The 19,911-nt window shown below is 45.0% G+C and overlaps 2 protein-coding genes across 2 annotated transcripts; one reads left to right on the top strand and one right to left on the bottom strand.

Annotated features, from left to right (window-relative positions):
* Positions 1-1,401: 1,401 nt before the first annotated feature.
* Positions 1,402-2,400, bottom strand: LOC121403889 (cilia- and flagella-associated protein 410-like). Its single transcript, XM_041591985.1, has 2 exons — positions 2,081-2,400; positions 1,402-1,855 (listed from the first exon to the last, which is right to left on the bottom strand). Exons 1-2 carry the CDS (start codon positions 2,398-2,400, stop codon positions 1,402-1,404), a joined length of 774 nt encoding a protein of 257 aa, XP_041447919.1.
* Positions 2,401-4,283: 1,883 nt separating this feature from the next.
* On the top strand, positions 4,284-4,784 carry LOC111066367. The gene has a single exon (XM_041591984.1). It carries the CDS (start codon positions 4,284-4,286, stop codon positions 4,782-4,784), a length of 501 nt encoding a protein of 166 aa, XP_041447918.1.
* The last annotated feature ends 15,127 nt before the right edge of the window (positions 4,785-19,911 follow it).

The raw sequence follows: 19,911 nt of genomic DNA, 5'->3' as shown, positions 1-19,911 counted from the left end.
AAGTCGAGAAAGAAAGAAAAACAAAACACCAACTCCCAAAAGCTGCGACTATTCAAATGCAATTTGGCAATAGTTGTAAGGCCTGGTCGAAAAATACAAAAAACGAAACCAGGGGGGGGGACAAATTCCAGACCGAAACTGGTCTGAGTTTTTGTTTAGGTTTCATTGCGTTTCGTTTCGTTTCGTTACGGTCTGTGTCTGGGTCTGGGTCTGACCCGGCCCACGATCTGTCTGTTTGTTTAGCCCCGTTAAGCCTCACACTAATTACACTTGCGCTTTTTACAAATCCACACACACACACACACACACATGGGGCCCATTCACAGCAGCATCCACAGAATTTTTCTAAGTCTGGTCACAACCGAAAAAAAAGAAAGAAAAAAAACAAAGAAACCTGCAACATATTTTCATGTTCATGGCCAAAGTGTCAGGTCGAAGGGGAATGAGAATGAATGACCACAAAACCAGACCAGAATGCTACCTTAAATGAGAGTTAGGACTCCCCTCTCCCCCCCCGTCCATGTACAAAAACATGCAAATGCTTTGCCTGTCTGTGGCACGCAAATCTTGATTTAATTTTCGGCTTTTAAGCTGAACTGAAAAACTCAGACCCACCAAAAATAGCTGCCCACAAAGGATGGATGCAGTAAACTGCAACATTTTAGGGCTTTTCTACTGATAAATTTACTATTCATTTTTAGTTGATCTTGATCATTTTATGACACGCAATAATTTTATTTGCACTTGAATAAGCTTTAACAAGGAATCACTCAACATTTAAGAGGTCTTCCTTGCTATAGGCTGTTCTGTTCTGCTCTGGTTGGAGCTACTGGCTGCTGGCTGAATTTACAAGGGCTCTGCTCTCTGAATATATGGCTGATCCGTGGCTGATATATTTTAATCGCGCGTGAGATCCCTCAAGCGTTTACTGACAGCAGCGTCCAGCTCCTGCAGAGCCGCCAGATCTAGTTCCTGCAGCAAATAAATTATGGCTGATAGATTATTATTATTGTGCACGGGTTGCCCACGACGAAGTATGTTGTAGCCCCCACATGGAGAGCGCATCAACGATTGTGGCGACTCCACATTGCCATACTGCTCGTTGCCGAATTGACAGCTGTGGGGAGAGATATGTAGAGAGTTAATCACCCTTCACCCTTCAACCCGGCTTCGGTCAAAAGCGGAACCCTCACTTTTCGCAATTGCCTGTCTGCCATTGTGGTGATGCCACTGGGGAATTGGTATTCCTCTGTCCTCGTCCCGGATAGCTACGATACGACTGTTGCGGCACCATCTCCAGCCCGCCGTTGCCGTACGAATGAAGGGGCGGCTGTTGTTGGCGCATTTGAAGCTGCAGCTGGAGGTGCTGCAGCTTTAGTTGCTGCAGCTGCTGCTCGAAATCTATGAAGTTTCGGCCAAGGTCCAACGCCTGGCATCTGTAGTCGCGCACAGGCTGCACGGACGCGCTGGGCGCCTTGTCTGCTGGGCCCATTTGACGGTAGTTCTCACGGGAGATGTTTCTGCCAAAGCAAGAGTCAACCGGAGAGCAGCTCCCATTGAGGGAGTGCCTGGGGGGTCTGGTGATAGTTCCTGCTCCTGCTGTCCGGCTGTGAATGGCCTCCTAGGACGCGGTGACACCTGTACCAACTGTTCCACCTGAGGACTCGCGCTGCAGCTCATCTGTTGAGCTGACTGATGATATGCGTCAAAAGGATTCAAGGATTCTTCATTATGTTCGTCATGCATGACAGGAGGGTTGCTGTTCCACAATGCATTTCTGACCTCCTCACCAGTTACTTGAGTGGTATCTATTATTTTCAGCGTTCGCAGAGTGCGCAGCAGTATTCCGCGATACCTACGAAAAGAGATCACTTGTTACAGGCCACCACTCGTTAAGGGAAGACAACTCGTTACAGGAGACCACTCGTTAAGGGAAACCACTCGTTAAGAGAGAAGTCTCGTTAAAGTAGGCCACTCGTTAAGGGATACCACTCATTAAAGGAGGCACCTCGGCGAGGGATACCACTTGCTAAAAGAGACTACTACAAAGATCACTCGCTTCCTGTTATACAGTACTAACCCTGGACCAGCTCTTTTCACGCACGGGTTACCCTCTAAGGTGAAATCTTCGAGATGAAGCAAGTTCCTGATATGCTCCACCTCATTGATGTCCTCAATCTTATTTGATCGCAGATATAGCTTCTTCAGCATAGTGCAGCCAGCAAATACCTTCAATGATGTGATCCCATTAACTGAGAGTGAAGCTATCTCCAATTTGGCCATACGCTGTACTATCGAAACGTCCGTCAGGCCACAGTTGACAAAGCTAATATTCACAACTCTCTCCACATCATGGACCTTGGCCAGGTACAAAACCATTTGTTCCAGTAGCACCGTCATATTTCAACTGTTTTTTCCGCTGAATGCCCCCACAAAATTCCAAACTAATGTTTCTGTTTTCTGAATTGGAACTCAATGTGACGAATAACGAAACTAAAATACTTTTTAACGGCATAGAGAAATGTTTGTAGCTATTAAATATCGTATGCGCCCATGCAGGCGGCTTACTAGTATAGAGATTTTGGCTCTACAGATTCTACGTTGAAAATGCTGTAAAAATACTGTATACGAGTGTACTGTACTCGTTTCTCTTAGCCCCAAAGGAAAACATTACGTTTTCATGGACCGAAAACCCCGCAGCCATTTATCCGAGACTTTATGACTCTCTCTCTCTCCATTTCCCTCTCCCTCTCTTGCTGTCAATGGAATGCGGTGGACACAGCGGGGAAAAGGACTCCGCTGGACTGGTACTGGTTCTGGTACACCTTTGGTCCACTCTATTATTTATTTATAGAGAAAGTTGGCAGGGCGTGAGGCCGTGAGGACGTCCCTTTGCTGCTTGGCCGCTCCTTCATTGTGTGACAAATGAATTTGGGTCAAAAGTTGTGCAAATTAAAAAAAAAGAAAAAAAAAGAAAAAAAAAGAAAAGAAAAGCAACAACAAAAAAAGGAGTCGAGAAAAACAAACCAACGAACAAAGAAAGAAAGTATCCTTGTGGTGGCTCCTCCATGTGGGTATGTCAAAGTTCCTTCAAACACGACCGAAAGATTCGTCTCGCCTTTGACCCCTGCCTGAATGACATTCAACTGGTCGAACAAATTGCAGTTTTATTTCCATTCACGTAGTTCCCCGACCCCAATCCCACACCACAGACACATGTGGAATGTTGTGGGGGCGGGGAGGGGGATGGTTGGCCCTTCCGAAAAATGTTACAAAAGATTTACGCCTCCGCCTCTGCAATCTTTTCCCCCCCATTCCCATTCCTGGGCAATGCCATTACTTTTTTTTTTTTAAGTTTTCTGGTTTGAGTAATGGATTAGATTTTTACTCACTTGTTTTTTTTTTTGGGAGGGCTCAGATAGTGCTGGGGTTTTACAGCACCCCCCTACCCAACCCAACCCCTACACAAAAAAGGGTATGCCTGTACGGGAATAAAGCTCTAAGAACTTTTTAGCCTGTCCATAGGATGGACATCCAGAACTTTGGTTCCACAAATTATGTTCCAATCAATGCAAAACAAACTGAAGGGGGAAACATCCAGTAAAATGGTACACCTTAGGCTCAGCATACAAAAATTCTACCCATGCTCGTACCGTCCAAGTCTTACGAATGTCATCTCTCGGCCTGGCCCACTTTCCCAGCCAAAAGTTTGGCCCACAAAATGTGTGTGTTTTCTGGAACATAGTAGTTTCTGATTCGTTTTGTCAGTTGTTCAGAGTTTTTTTTGGCCAGTTTTACATATATTTTATTGAGTTTCATTCCAGTCACAGTTCAGTAAGGTGTTCTAGTTTTTGTTTGTTTCTACTCGAATACTTTTCCGTGCTCTCGTTTATTCCAAAAAAACAGTTTCTTGTGTTTTGTGCACTTTGTTTTTTTGGTCAAGTAGTCGCCAACGCAGGGCGTTAAGTGTTTAGAGTTTAGAAATATTTATTTATAGTCAACGCTTTTGCGGTGCTACGTTTCAACTAAAATTCCGGCTTGCAGCTATTTACAGTTTACAGTGCAAAGAAGCGTATTAATTTACTCGTTCGTTCACTCGTTGCATGCTGATCGCTGATTGCTCTCGTTTGCCGTTTCCAAGGTGATAATCCCTGTGCAATATTTATTTATTTATTGCCTAAATTAATTATTTTCTTTTGCTATATTTTGCTATTGTTTTTATGATTTATTTTCGGTTGTTGAAGATGTTTACAAGTGTGATAACGCGTGCTGCTGCTGTCTCAATGACAGTTTACCTCAGCAATTACGTTGGTGTCTGGGGCGAGGCTTCGGATTCCGAACGCCTGCTCAAGCGCGTCAGTGAGCCCGTCAACCTCATGATCAAGTCGATGTCATCAACGGAGGCACTCAGCTGGCATGCTGATGACATCTTCAATCGGAGCGTCAAGAAGAGCTTTAATTTCATTGGTCATCTGCCCGAGCACATCTCGGATGCAATCGATGGCGCCAAAGTGGCCTGCACGATTATGAGCAAAGAAGCCAAGCTGGCCAATCAGGAGATGGCCAGCATCTTCCGTAACTTGTCGCATGTGGAAATGATGCGATTTTTGGAAATGTTGGAGCTGCGTCCCATTTCCAAAGACTCGCTTTATTCTGAGGGTTCAATCAAGAAAGCCGAAGAGAAGCAACGTCTGGAGGCAGACGAGGAAGCGACCGCAGGCCTCAAGCAGCAGGCCAAGGATGAGGCGGAGGCCGAGGCCGGGGCAGAGGAGGCGAAGCAATAACTTAATCGATTCATCCAACTGGAGTATGTGGCGGTTTTGTAAGCATCAGATGCACTCTCCACTAAATGACAACAATTCCCGGCTGCGAGCACAAAATCCCTGACTGAAAGACTGAACAAAAGTCCCTGACTGCGGGCAAAACCAGACTGACTGCGGCAAAACACTGACTGAACAAAAGATCCCTGACTGAACAAAAGATTCCTGGCTGAAAAAGATTCCTGACTGAAAAAGATCCCTGACTGCTGTGGCATAAAACTGCAGAAGTTCAGTCCTGAATATTCAATATTGGCACAATTCCAAGTAAAAATAATGCTTAAAATTCCCAATGAAATGTTAAATTCCAAAACAAAAATCTCTTGATAATTCTGTAACAAAATAATTCGATATATTAAACTCTTTTCGGACCGACGACCTGTAGCTCTTAACGTGTAGTGTTCGGGCCGCTTCCATTCTTATTTTTTTGTTGCCATTGTTTTCCAGACACACGGCAAACAGTGTCGTCAACAGTCTATTAAAATGCCAGTCGAGCCGCCCGCCAGTCGCAGCTACAGTCAAAGCCAAGCCGTGCGAAAAAGGATGTGCCACACCCCCAATGCCCATTCCTCCCCTAACCCAAAACCGAAGCGAATCCAATCCCATTCCGATAGAGAATTCTTGGGCTTATACTGTGTGTGTGTGTGTGTGTGTGGCCGGGCTGAACATGCGTTTTGATGTGACCCTTGCGGGGTCATAAAAAATTTCGTGGGGTTTCTTACCTTTTACCTTACGCCCTTCTAGGCCATTTCCTTATGCCACAGGGTACTCGTTGAAGCAGTAGGGCATACGCGTCTAGTTTAATGAATACGAATAATAGGTTTGTGGATATCTCGTGAATCTGAATGATCTGAAGCTAATACATATTTATTTAGCTTAAGTCTGGCCATCGACACTCGTCTTAGAATAAATACTTGGCCATACTTGGTGAAGTGAAAATTGAAAAAAACAATATTTCCATATCCCTTGGCACATCCTTGTGTTCTATCAGGCAGTGGGCTCTTCGGCTTTCCAGAGACTCCTCAGCCACTATCGAAAAGTATCTTAGAGTGCTTCGGTTGCAATGACTGCCAAGTGGCGTGGTTTCCAGGCTCCCAAAAAACGTTTGTTCATTTTTTAAATTATAATAGTTTCTTGTATAAAAACCAAACTGCAGACAATGTTTCTCTGGCTATAATTTTCTAAATAAATACATAAGTATAAAAACACGCGCATACGGGGTATCTTTAAGTCTCAATCCTCGACTTGTATCACATTTTCTTGCTATTTCGTTCTCTTGGGGTTCTTCTTTCTATTGTTCTTCGTTCAGGACTACGTTTAGACGGCTGTTTCGTGGTTTTTTCTTTGGTTTTTTTGTCGATTGATTTTGATCCGCTTTTATTGTGGAATGATAAACATCGAAGTCGAAGGCAATTTACAGGCTGGTGGATACGGTGGACTGTGGGCCATAAAAACCTTTGGTCTACAGGTGCGAGAGGCTAACCGAGCGATACAAGTGCCATTCGAGATGCTTCAAGTGGAATGGAGTGGAGTGTTTTGCATGGAACTACCTTTACGAATACAGCCCCTGGCAATCAGTAATTGTTTTACTGTAAAGAGAGTTTTAATCCCAACCACTTGATGTTAATTCCAATTGAACCGAAATACTGCCATCCAAAAGTACTTCTGACTCAGTTCAGTTCGTTTATCCATAGGCAACGCACCATTATATATAAATAAAATATTAAACTAATTATCCCAGAATATTTCCCAGACGGCAAAAAAGAGGCCACAAAGTTTATGGGGCCGATTGATAGCTGCATTCATTAGCTATTTAAAATTACAAAGCTCTTCGAATCTCGTTTTAGCATACTTTTCCAAAACAAAAAAACCCTTACCATATTTTATTATTAAAAAATAAATTAATTACATTAAAAAAAATGTTGCAGCCAAGTGGATTTGATGGGAGGGTTTTTGGCTTGTGCTATTTTTTTCTTTAATTTCTCGACCTAAATTCCCTTTCAATATTTTGTTGCTCGATTGCTCGATTCAATTCATAGCTTTTGGGATTTTCTTTCAATTCTATTTGATTTTCCACTTAAAACGTTGCCTTTCCATTCAAAACGCTTTTCACTTTGCTGTGTGTGTGTGTGTGTTTTTCCAACAAACATAATCCGCGTTGTATCTATTTACATATTTATCTGCAGTTTTGCGGGGGATTTATTTATGTGTGTGTGTGTGTGTGTGTGTGTGACTCCTGATAAAAGGATTCCCGTAGAAGCAGGAGAACTACGTGCCGCATCTTTTGGCTGACTCTTTAAACGCTTATGCCCTTAGATTTATAGTCAAGGATTTTATTTATGTCACCTCCTGCTTTCTTCTGCACCATTTTTCATGCGGTTTAGCATACAAAGTGCCTTGGTTGGAGAGGGAGCGGATCCTAGACCGTAGACCGTAGACCCGGCACTCCCAGCTCTTTTAAATGTTGCATAAAATCAATTTCCCCGAGCAAAAAACTTCAAGACGCTTGCTTGGGTTTGATGATGAGGTAAAAGTGTTGCAAGTTTATGTTGAATGGCTTTGGAAATGGCAGTCACAGCTGGCGCCCACCAAAAGGAATAGGGGGTGCGGGTGCGGGTGAGGGGGAGGGGGAGGTAGAGCCCTAGCTCTGCTGTCAAGAGGGCGGCGTCGACGGCGGTGGCACATTTGGCGCCCAGTCGTGCCACGTCTTGCATATTTAAGTTGGGCCAAAAAGCAGCACTGCCCCCCCCCCCCCATTGTCTTGTGGCTCCATCCAAGCAACCAACCCCCTGCCATGTGCATGATGTTTCCGTTTTAGTTGTTCTCCTTGTTACCTGAGTACTGGATACTGGATACTGGTAACTGTGTTCTGGGTATCCTGCCATCTGGGTATCCCCTGCGTGGGCATCCTGCCTTCATTAGCAGTCGCCCCACTTGGTCTCGCTCTCTTTCTCCTCTCTCTCTCTCTCTCTCTTGTTCTTTTGAATCTATATTTTCCTATTGCATTCATTTCCGTTCACTTTCAATTCACTTCCTGTCTGTCTTCCTGTCTTGCCGTCGTGCCGTCCGTCTGTCTGTCTGTCTGTCCGAATCCGTTTATTAATGAACACCCACTTGAAGTCCGGATCTTCACTTTATTCCGGGTCCGTTTACAGCGCTCCTGAAGGAGCAGCCAATTAGGAAAATGTTTATGTCTGTCTCTGTGTCTGTCTGTGTGTGTGTGAATATTTTGTGCTAATTTCCGTTTAATTGTTTAATATGTTGTTTGCATTTTCTATTAGCACATCTTTCCGGCATGCTCATTGTTCTGGCCCGGCAATAATTACCATTTTCTCTACTTTCGAGATGAGACTCCTGCACGGAAGTGGAGGATACTAATCGAGTTAATAAAATTAACTGCCAACGCTTGATGAGGGTCCTCCTCCATCCACTACAAACAATTTTAGAAGTGTTAAAGATGGCTGATGGCCATCCTCTAGATGGGTTAAGGGTTGTAACGATTCAGGCGCGATGGAATATGGGAGAAGGGCGCACGCATATAGTCCCGCTGGGAGGCTCGGCAAGTGGGGTGGTGATCTTGCCCCCCCCACCATGTGCCTATTCTCCTTATTGCGAGCCAAATTTGTGCGTGCTGCGACGAAATAATTCGGGGACCTAACATTACCAAAAACACACAATGTATGACTCTCCCTCTCTCTCTCTCGGTTGCTCTCAAGCCTTTCTTCCCCCTCAGGTCTCATGAGGTCTACCTCCCTTCCTTGGTCATTCCCGAATCACCTAACCTGGCCAGAATGACCCCATGGCTTTCCTGTGGGGACATCAGCTAGCTGAAGGCAAAACAAATAGGGAAATTAAAACATTATAAAATTTATTAACCTAAACATAAAATTCCGATCAACAAACTAATACCGAAAATGACATTGAGAAGAACAATAAATAAATTAACGTAAACTATGCAAAAGAAATAAATAATTTTAAATGTCTAAAAAAATGGCTTATAAAATGAACTGAGATGGATCTTCTTCGCGTGCGCTGCAATCATCGGACAAGGCAGAATGTGAGGAGCCGAAGTTCGAGAGAGTGCTAGGGTGCTGCTCTGAGCTGTTCTTTTTTCACAATTTAACTTTGCATATTCTGCCGATTTCACTCACCCTTATTTCCGGTTCACGATGAGCGCTTCTCGCGGATCCGGAGCTGTAGGGGTTTTTTGATAATATATGATCGCAAATACCCAAAAGACTCCATAGAAAAAATGGCAACCTTTTCCTCTCTCTTTTCTTCCCTGCTCACCGACACTCACGCTCTACACAAAACGGTTCGGCACTATTCACGTATCTTAGACTACTTTAACACATACTTTCTTTACCTAAATTTCTTCCTCCTTAATTCATATTTCTTTTACCCCCAATAACCAAGAATTTCCCAATCCCACAAATCGACCTTACGAGTTCCTTTGGCTGCTTTCGTTACGCACCTGAGGCTACCTTTTCTGCTCATTTTCTACTACTTAAACTAAAACGAAACGTAGGAAAGCACCAAAATGTCGCTGCGATGTCGCCCTCTTCGCCTGTCTTTTTTCGCTAAGGCATCAATCCAATAATTCTATATTTTTGCTTTTTTTTCCCCAATCTTCCCTGAGCCCTTTTTGGGTCTCTACGTTGAGGCTGTTTTCCCTCCAGATACTCTTTTGGACCGCCCCCAGCTGGGCTTTGAATGCACTCGGATGGCCGATCTCCGTTTTCTTTCCGCTCTCCTTCCGCAGCTTGAGCTGCTCCAAAGCCGCACCCTCTGCGGACGGAAAGTGGCCTTTAACGGGCTGAATCACAATCCTGTCTCCCCGAGCTTACCTCTGCTGGGAATTGGCACTTTACACTTCCAATTTTTCTTTCCTCTCGCTGCTAGTGGTTTCTCTGGTTTGCTCACTTTTAGCACTCTTGATATTTCCCACTGACAGCACTTGCAAAACTGCGGCTATCACCTATCCAGGTCGAACGATGAAAACGGGATGACCGAAGCCACGCTGCGAATCCCGGAACCCTCAAGCCTTCTAAAAGGTGAATTGCCTTGACGTTTCCATCTGTTACCTTCCTTCCTTTCTATGCCCTTTCTTTGACCCCCCAAACCTGAGGCCCAGTGGCGTGTTCATCTGCCGGAGTCACCGTAATGCCCCATAGAGGCGCCACAAACAAAAATGATCCACCTGATCCAAGCGCTACAATACCCCCGCCCAGATCAGACTTGGGGTCCGCAGCCTGATCCGAACTGCGCGGATCAGCTCTGCTTCAGATCTTTAGCATGGTTCGGCCAATAGATCGTCCTTGTAAGTCTTCCAACTCATAATACGCATTCCCTATTTTCTTGCATATTCGAGCCTTCACATAGGCTGGGCCAGCTTAGCGCTATAGCCAGTCTGGAGTTGCTCTGCTTGTCTTCCTGAAAACTTCTTGGCCGCTTGGTGAGACCTCCCTCATCTCAAGTTGTACGTCCTCTCATTTTCTCCCTTTGCTTCTCCATTACTGCTAAGCCTTGCTACGCCCAACTCTAAGGAATCCTCCTTTGAGTGCCGGGATTTATCTTCCAGCAACTGAGTGCCCTTAACCTTATATGTTCCACCCGAGCTGATGAACTGCTGACCAACACCATATAAGGGGACGTGCCAGCTAGATGGACCGCCGTCCTCAAGCGCAACAAATACTGAGCTCTTCGTCCATTTTTCCGTCCGGCCTGACATAGGAGCGAATGGCTCGATTACCGCGGTTTACTCGCTCCGATGCATTTGACTGCGGAGAGTAACCGCTGTGGCCGTGCATTCTTGTGCCCTTGGCTTCTGGATCCGATGAATGGAGTCATTATCCGACACCATTGTCTCGGAAAACCAAGGTGTGAAACAGATCCGCTGAGATCTTAACCACGATGTCGGCCGTCAGTTTTTTCACAGCTTTCAGAAAACGAACTTTGAGTAGTGGTCCAGCACTATAAATATACCAATATGACCACTCTTGGCGCGGATACGGGCCCGAAGCTACGTAAAGCCTTGAAGAATCTTTGCGACTCTGGTGCCACCCCCATTGGAGGACGCTGTACCGCATTCGTGCTTTTGTATCTTGCAATATCGCAGGCTAGCACATAGGCTTTCACATCCTTGACCAAACCTGGCCAATAGACAAATTGCCGCACGCGCTCGAGTCTTGTGAACTCCACCATGTGAGGCTAACGGATGGTCATGGACATTGGCTAGTACTTCCCGAATCAACTCTGGGGATCCATAACTTCCAGATAAAGTTATCGTGGAAAATCCCCCGTGACGTAACCACCCTTCCTGTAACCAACCCGTCAACAACCTTCAGATCAGGCAATTTTTCCTTATTGGCTTCTATTCGGCTTACGAGTTCCGTATACTCGGTTGCCTTAAGCTGGTGATCGGATCACTAGCTGGCCATAGAGATCCACGCAGCCACTTCCTCTTCGTTCACCCGCGACAACGCATCGGGACAACATTCAGGCGACCGCTACGGTGCTCAATTTTAAATTTGAACCTTGTATTTTAGGCCCATCGGGCTAACGCGAATGTAGATCGGTCTGCGTCATGAGCCACTTTAACGATGCATGGTCAGTAATAACCGTGAATTCATGACCTTCGATATACGCTCTAAATCGATTGATACAGACAATCGCCGCCAGGCACTCTTGTTCGGTTACCGAATAGTTCCTTTGCGCCTTATTCATTTCTTTGATACAAAAGCTATCGGATACTCGTCACCATCTGGAGTTTTCTGAACTAAGACACCCACTCTATTTGCTGGCATCGCACTGCACAGAGGGTTCGTTCAAATCCGGCTCCGAAGACTGGTGCCGACACAACCTGGTCTTAAGTTCCTTGAAGCGGACGTCCTTCTGGAGTCATGACGAACTTACATCTGGGCTTCAGCAGTCCGTGGAGGGAGGTATCGACGCAAAATTAGCGATGAATTTACGATACCATCCCCATACCCAGGAATCTACGTAAAGATTTCAAGGAGTTTGGCTCTGGAAATTCTTCCATAGCTGAAATTTTCCCTGGATCTGTCCGAGACACCTTCTCCAACAATATGGCCAAGACATTTCACCGACGCATACAGAATTTGCTCTTTTCTACGTTGAGCGTTAATCCGGCCAATCGAACATGCTGCGCGGTTCTACCCTAATGTGACTCGCCGTACCCGTCGCACTCGTTACGGGATTGGCTGGGTCACTTGTCCATCAACCTGGTCTAGTTTGCGGGCGTTGGTGAGCCCGAACGGCTGACCTTGCGTACATGGTTTCCCGGTGTGCGTTGTCTCGGTGGCCGGTACGCCGTGATCCTTGAGTCCAGGTCGTATAACATTGTCTGGCAACGACTATATCCCATCGCGGTGGTACGACTTCGCGCAGCGTTGCTTTGCGGCGTCTAGTAACCTTTCCGGTTTCTGGACTCACTGGGGCCGGGGTGTCTCAATGACTCTAGTTGGCACCTGTCCACCTCTGCAATATAATTTTTCTACTGCCGGCCGGGGGGTTAAGTAGATCTCACACAATCGAGGCACCGGCTTCCCAACCCGACGCAAGGATGGAAATCCACGAACAACCTTCTGCAAATCTTCTTTCTGGTTTGCGTCAGCTCATGCGATTCTTGGGTAATCTCCGCCACTTGCATCTCCGGAGGTAATAAATTGTGCCGCCCAAAGTCTATTCCCGATATAGATCCTGACTAGCGAAGGAATGATGTGTAAATCTAAATCTTGACCACGTTCTCGTAGGTGACGGGAGTTTTCAGTCGCCCCAGAACTTCCTGCCGACTCCCATCTGCAGTATGCGAATAGATATGCCGCGCTTGACGGTCTCCTGCTGGTGTTATCTGTTTGGCCAAATTTCCGCCCACGACACTCATCGCTGCACCCGACACAGTCCAAGAACGTCTTGATCGAAAATCTTTACTTCTGCATACGGACGTTTATCGAGGTTTTTATATCTAATGGCATTTATCGACTTGGCTGCCTTCCAAAAGATCTCATTCGTCTAGGGCTTGAGTTGATTTCTGGCGGCACAGTTTCTCTCCTATGTCTGCGCTCAAGCTAGGACGCAAAACCGTATCCCACAACTTGGATTTTAGACTGCCGTCTGCCTGGATGGGTTCTGGTTCTGCCCTCATCTGGTCTTCTATATATTGGCTGGCGTCGGGATTCGCGGGTTTTTGGGTCGCACACTGAGGCTGACGAGGCTGTGTGTTCGCCTGGAGTTTTTTTGTTGCTTTCTCACAAGCTGGCTTATAAACATTTGGAATGCCACACCCATAGCAAAAGATTTTTCGTTTGGCTTCCAATCTTGGTAGCGATGCCCTTCCTTATGGCAGTTCCAGCATACCAAGCCAGGGCTCCAATTTCCCCTTCTGCCTCCACTTCGGAAAACTCCAGGCGTCATCGGACATGTGCTCCTCCATAAGTTCGGCTACCTGCCTGCGAAAAGGCACACTCTTCTGGTAGCCATAATTTCGTTTTACGTCATCCAAAACTCTCCCTACGTCTGCATATTTCCTGAGCTCTCCAACGGACTTAATGCTTAAGTTGAGCAACTCATGCCTGACTTCGGGTCTCAAATTTCGTCGTAAGATATCCACGACCGATGTCTCCGACAAGGGAGTCTTGACTGTCCATTAGCTGGACTATGGCGTCATAGAAGCTGTCGAATCCTTCCTTTTCTTTCTGCTTCCGGTCTCTAATGGCCTCTCGTATGTCCACGTCCGTACGAGTGTCGCGAAACTGCTTTCTCAATGCATGGCAAAGCAAGTCCCAACGTACTAGTGCCACTGATTTGTGGAACCTCCAAAAGAACTCCAGCCTTTCCATCAAAGAGGATACTGGCATTGCTACACATTATCGCGAAATTGCTTTCTAGCGTCGAGTGGGTCAGAGCTTCTACCCGATAGATGAAATTGTCAACGCTTATTCCCTCAGCGCTACCGCTAAAACGCAATTTCCATCCATTCATAATGTGACCGACCTCGTCAGGTCGTTGGAGAAGATCCGACGCTAAACTTCTAGGAGTGTGTCTGTCTTCCCGAACAATCCAGCCGATGATCCACCATCACCCAATTCCTGATCCTGTAATATCTGATCTGGCGCTTATTGCGGACATGCTGATTTCGACCTGCGGGTTCAGGTGAGCAGCGATATTTGTTTGAATCAATTGAGCCATCTGCCCCGACAACTGCGTCAATATGTCGTTTTGCATGAGTCGGACGGCTTGGGACACCATGGTACCTATGCTTTCCACGGTTATGGTTCCGGATTGACGTTGGCTGATCCCCCCCTGGGTGCCTAAGATTTCTCTATTCCTCCTGCCTGCTGTTTGGGGGTCTGCCCACCTGAGCTGGATGCACTTCCTTGCAAATCAAAATAACTTTACCACATGTGGGACATTTTGCATTTACCTTTGAGTGGGCACATGCAAGTTGTGAAATTCGTGCCCACACCTGGTCTTGAACAGCGGCTGGGCTTCAAACCCTTTCCCACAGAGTGCAAACAGCGGGGTCTGCCTGCCCTTCTTGCATTGCGGGCCTTCTCAGTACTATGCAGGGGCCGTAAACCTAAACCCCCCTAAATTCTCCCACTAATTCGTACTTTCTTTCTCACTCGCTATCAGCAAATCCGCAGGTCGTCGAACTCCGATAGCTTAACCAGCTGACCGCTTAAATTCCCTTCGAAGTTTAATTTTTCCTCTCTTCTTTCCACTTCTTTCTTTTCTTCTTGCCTGCCAAGTTTCCGAACCTAAATAATTAATACCTACGCGAACATAACCAAAATAATAATAATGACCGATAACAATGAGAATAAATAATATTAAATTGTAACTCCAATATTTTCTAAGAAAAACGAAACTAAAATGATTATTAAACATTTATTTGCCTTCAAGCATCGCCTATGTTCCCCAAGAGAGATCTTACGACACCGAAAGAGAATGAACAAAAAAACATAAAAACAAGTACCGCTGCATGTGCACAGCCGATCAGCGCCCGCCACTCAACCAAACGCTTTCTTGCATTGGATGCTGTGCCGCTGCGCCAATCCGCAATACACCAACAACGACGGGAGATCAAGTGAGTTATTCAACTAATCAGTTTTGATCTCTCGTCTCCCTGCACTCTCACTTCTGCGACGGTGTTCTGCTTTTGCCATCAACTGTGGCCGACAAACTCTTTATAAGAGATTGTGCTGTATTTCCAAGCAATTGATGCTAGCTCTGCCGTTAACTATTTCAATGGTGGTCTTGCTGAACTTGTTATCCGTGGTCGGGTAGCTTATTTAAAGCCTTCCTCCTGCGTTTCCAAGCGTCTACTGTCGGGCTTCGCTGCATTCTGTAGGGTATCTGATCGCCTACTAAAGCTACCTCTCTGCCGTGGCTTGTCGATCGTGCTGCAGTCATTCGCAATTAGTCCTAGCGACTGATAGTTGACTTCAGCTGGCTGTGCATTGGGTTCGGTCCGGTGCTGCACCGTGGCTGGAGTAATATGCACAACGTACATTTTCTCGCTCGGACTTCCAGACTCGCAGTGTGTGGATGTGTGTGTTTTTGTTACTTATTTGTTGACCGTCGGATGAGTCTGACAATATTTTAGGCCCCACGTTGGCGCCATTTAACTTTCTATCTTTTTTTTATTATGTTACTTATATTGTCGATTCAGGGCGTGGTAGATGGGGGGGGCACGCATATAGTCCCGGCTGGGGGCTCGTCGGCAGTGGGGTGGTGATCTGCCTCCCCATCATGTGCCTATCTCCTTATTGCGAGCCAAAATTTGTGCGTGCTGCGACGATAATACGGGGACCTAACATTACCAACACACAATGTATGACTCTCCTCTCTCTGGTGCTCTCGGTGCCTTTCCCCTCAGGTCTCATGAGGGGTATCTCCTCCCTTCCTTGGTCATTCCCGATCACCTAACCTGGCCAGAATGACCCCATGGCTTTCCGGAGCTCCTATGGGGACATCAGCTAGCTGAGGCAAACAAATAGGGAAATTAACATTATAAAATTTATTAACCTAAACATAAAATTCCGATCACAAACTAATACCGAATGAACATTGAGGAACAATAAATAAATTAATAACTATGCAAAAGAAATAAATAATTTTAAATGTCTAAAATGGCTTATAAAATGAACTGAGATGGATCTTCTTCGCGTGCGCTGCGATCATCGGACAGGCAGAATGTGAGAGAGCCGGTTCGACGGGGTGTGGGTGTGTCTGAGCTGTTCTTTTTTCACAATTTAACTTTGCATATTCTGCCGATTTCACTCACCCTTATTTTCCGTGTTCACGATGAGCGCTTCCTCGCGGAATCCGGAGCTGTAGGGGTTTTTTTAGATAATATATGATCGCAAATACTCCATAGAAAAATGGCAACCTTTTCCTCTCCTTCTTCCCTGCTCACCGACACTCACGCTCTACACAAAACGGTTAGACGGCACTTATTCACGTACTTAGACTACTTTAACACTATCTTTCTTTAACCTAAATTTCTTCCTCCCTTAATTCATATTTCTTTTACCCCCAATAACCAAGAATTTCCCAATCCCACAATCGCGATTACGAGTGAGTCTCCTTTGGCTGCTTTCGTTACGGCACCTGAGGCTACCTTTTCTGCTGCACTTTCTACTACTTAAACTAACGCGTAGGACCAAAGTCGCTGCGATCGTCGCCCTCTTCGCCTGCTTTTTTCGCTAGGATCAATCCATAATTCTATATTTTTGCTGTTTTTTTCCCCATCTTCCCTGAGCCCTTTTTGGGTCTCTACGTTGAGGCTGTTTCCCTCCAGATATCCTTTTGGGACTCGTTGCCCCCAGCTGGGCTTTGAATGCACTCGGATGGCCGATCTCCGTTTTTCTTTCCGCTCTCCTTCCGCAGCTTGAGCTGCTCCAAGCCGCACCTCTGCGGGACAAAAGTGGCCTTTAACGGGCTGAATCACAATCCTGTCTCCCCAGCTTACCTCTGCTGGGATTGGCACTTTACACTTCCAATTTTTCTTTCCTCTCGCTGCTAGTGGTTTCTCTGGTTTGTCACTTTTAGCACTCTTGATATTTCCCACTGACAAGCACTTGCAAAAGTGCTGCGGCTATCACCTATCCAGGTCGAACGATGAAACGGGATGACCGAAGCCACGCTGCGAAATCCGCGGGAACCCTCAAGCCTTCTAAAAGGTGAAATTCGCCTTGACGTTTCCATCTGTTAACCTATCCTTCCTTTCTATGCCCTTTTCTTCGACCCCCAAACCTGAGGCCCAGATGGCGTGTTCATCTGCCGGTCTACCATAATGCCCCATAGAGGGCGCCACAAACAAAAATGATCCACCTGATCCAAGCGCTACAGGGTCTACTTTAACCTTTTAATTCCATGCACAACAAACAAGTTTCACATAAGCGAACGACTATATTCGTTTCGAATGATAAAAAGTAAAGCCATTTCTCATAAGAGATTTGATATATTTTTTTAAATTAAATACTATATAAATATACCTTAATATTTATATATAAATATAAATACCCATATTTAATTGGGGAAATATTTAAAGTTTTTGCTGAGAATTAAGATTTTATTTGGTTCTTAGATTAATTAATAATGAAAATATTACAATAATTAAGGGAAGAAAAAAATAAAAATATAAAATATATAAAAAATATAAAAATAAATAAAAATATAAAATATATAAAACAGATGCAACATTCTGCTCATGTGAATTGTATTTCGAATGAAACTGTGGCTTTAGATATTAGTCGAAGTCGAATGAAACGAAACGAAGTCGACTGCTCTAATGGTGGGCATGACCTTGCTCCAAATTGCTACTTTGAAATTTATTTTTCATCCAAGCGAAAGGTGTAAAAGAGAATACCAGAAATTTTAAAATAAAATACACAGCTCCTTCAGATATTATTAAACAAAAAAAAACACTTCTAAAAAACATAACTAAAAGATCTATGATAAGTGAGAATCCCTATCTAGGGTGTCAATCCCAGCCATCAATGCGATATGAAATATTGAAATATATATAAGAAAAAATGAACTTGATCTTGTTGGCAGCTTACACCTTTTGAGTATGTTAAATCCCACTGGGAGAGAGACCCCCCTGGGAGGAGAAACGAAGACCGAGACCTTTTGGCAGCTGTTGTTGTCTAACAAGCCTTCTCCTCATTTACATACAACTCTCTGTGTGTGGCTCTCTCTCTCATTCTCTCTGTTCTGCACTAATTTAAATCATTTTAATGTCCCCCAGTATACCCAGCATACAGCGCCCAACTAATTCTCGCACAACTCCTAAGCCACGGCAAATCCCGAATGCCATAAATGTGGCGCTGGCTTAGCAAATGGAAACAGAAAGGGAAACAGAAACAGAAACCCGCACTTAACCAAACCAAACCGCGAAACCATCTTTGGATGGTTTGCTCCTTGCCTTGGAAGTTGGCAAACAGACAATGAAAACCGCAGGCTCCATTCCCAGCTACATTCTGTGGAGCTCCCCGTCCATCCTGTGGATGCAGGAATTCAACTTTCAATTGTTCGCTTTCGCCCGTTCCTGTTTCGGTTACTTGTTTCAGTTTTTCTCCTTCTCCATCTCCATCTCCTGCTGCCGCCGTATCTCCAAGCTCCGTTCTCTCTTTGCCTTCGCCATCTCCGTTTTTCTTTTGAAAGTCGTAATAGAATAAAGTTTGCACCATGGGAATTTCGACTGTTGTTTTTCCAGCTCCCAATGCTCCAGCTCTCCCACCTGACCTTTTGGGGGAGGGCGGCAGCAACAGCGACAGCGCCAGACCCCCGACCCACCCATTTAGACAGACAAATGTACATAGATCTTATTTTTTTTTTTTGTTATTTTTTATTCTGTGTGGAGCTTCTTAGGAGCGTCTTTAGCTTGTTTCCAGCTTGTAATCCACTCAGCCCCTGACTGACACTCCCTCCCGCTCCATAGGCCTCCGCCTTCGTTTGGCAAAAGGTAATCCCAGGCAGGATTCAAAATTGCTGGGCAGCGCTTTGGAAGGGACTTAAGGAGTGGTTTTAGACGGAGCTAACTGTTTGAGGAGGCGCCCAAAATGAAATCATTAGAGTTGTAGATAGTGTGTGAGATCAATAGAAGAATAGATAGATCACATATCGAGATGAAAATAATATTTGAAGGATAGATCGATAGAGGTTGGAATATACCAATACTTGGATGAAAATATAGAGCTATATACTTTTAAATAAAATATTTATATATATTTATAAATATTAATTATAGGTATCTATTTGATCAATGCTGTAGATTATGTTTACAGAGCGCTTCAGTTGGGATATAAGTTTCGTGTGTCATGCGGCAGCGCTCCTCGGTCGATCGGGCTACCTCTAGAAGAGATCTAAAAACTGTGCTTAATCTATTCTCCTTATATAATTGTATCTGAGTTGATTAATTCAAGGTTAATATATTAGATAATTTCTTGAATCTTATCTCATGGAATCCTCAATAATTTCCACCATTTCCTAGAGCATTTCTTAGTCGATTCCCAAGCTCGTTTTTGCTCTCTGCCTCGTTTATGGTTTAAAATTTAACACTAAACCAGAGAAATGACTGGGAGATATGTACATCGTTTGGGGCGGAGTGCGAGTATCTTGCTCACCTACTTACGATGCCGGCTGTCGGCTGTGTCGTCTGTGTCGCATGTTGTGTTGTCTCGGGGTGTCTGCTTATTGCTTTTATTTATTCACTAGACATAACTCCAATCCAATCCCTCTCTCTCTCTCACGCTCCCTGCCGCCCTCCAACCCACAGAGTAGTCATGTTTTTGATTTGTTGTGGCCCGACGGCGTTTTAGCAGTCGCAGGTGTTGCGCCTTTCCTCTGTGTTTTTGGTGTTTATGACAAAAAGTTTGAGTTTTATGCCAGTGCCGGCAAGTATGCAAAAATATGTGTAATAAAAAAATATAAACCGTATTCCCCACCCCCTCCCACACCACACAATTCAATGGCCCCTGCCGTCTGTGGGGCATAAAAAACGTCGCCCGAAAGTAGGCAACACAACATTTTTATTTGCCCATAATGTTTCTGGCTACCCGTT

This window comes from Drosophila obscura, unplaced genomic scaffold (assembly GCF_018151105.1).
Source record: "Drosophila obscura isolate BZ-5 IFL unplaced genomic scaffold, ASM1815110v1 contig_165, whole genome shotgun sequence".
NCBI lineage: Eukaryota > Metazoa > Arthropoda > Insecta > Diptera > Drosophilidae > Drosophila > Drosophila obscura.
The sequence above is the reverse complement of the archived record's forward strand: the minus strand, read 5'-3'. Positions and strand labels throughout refer to the sequence as shown.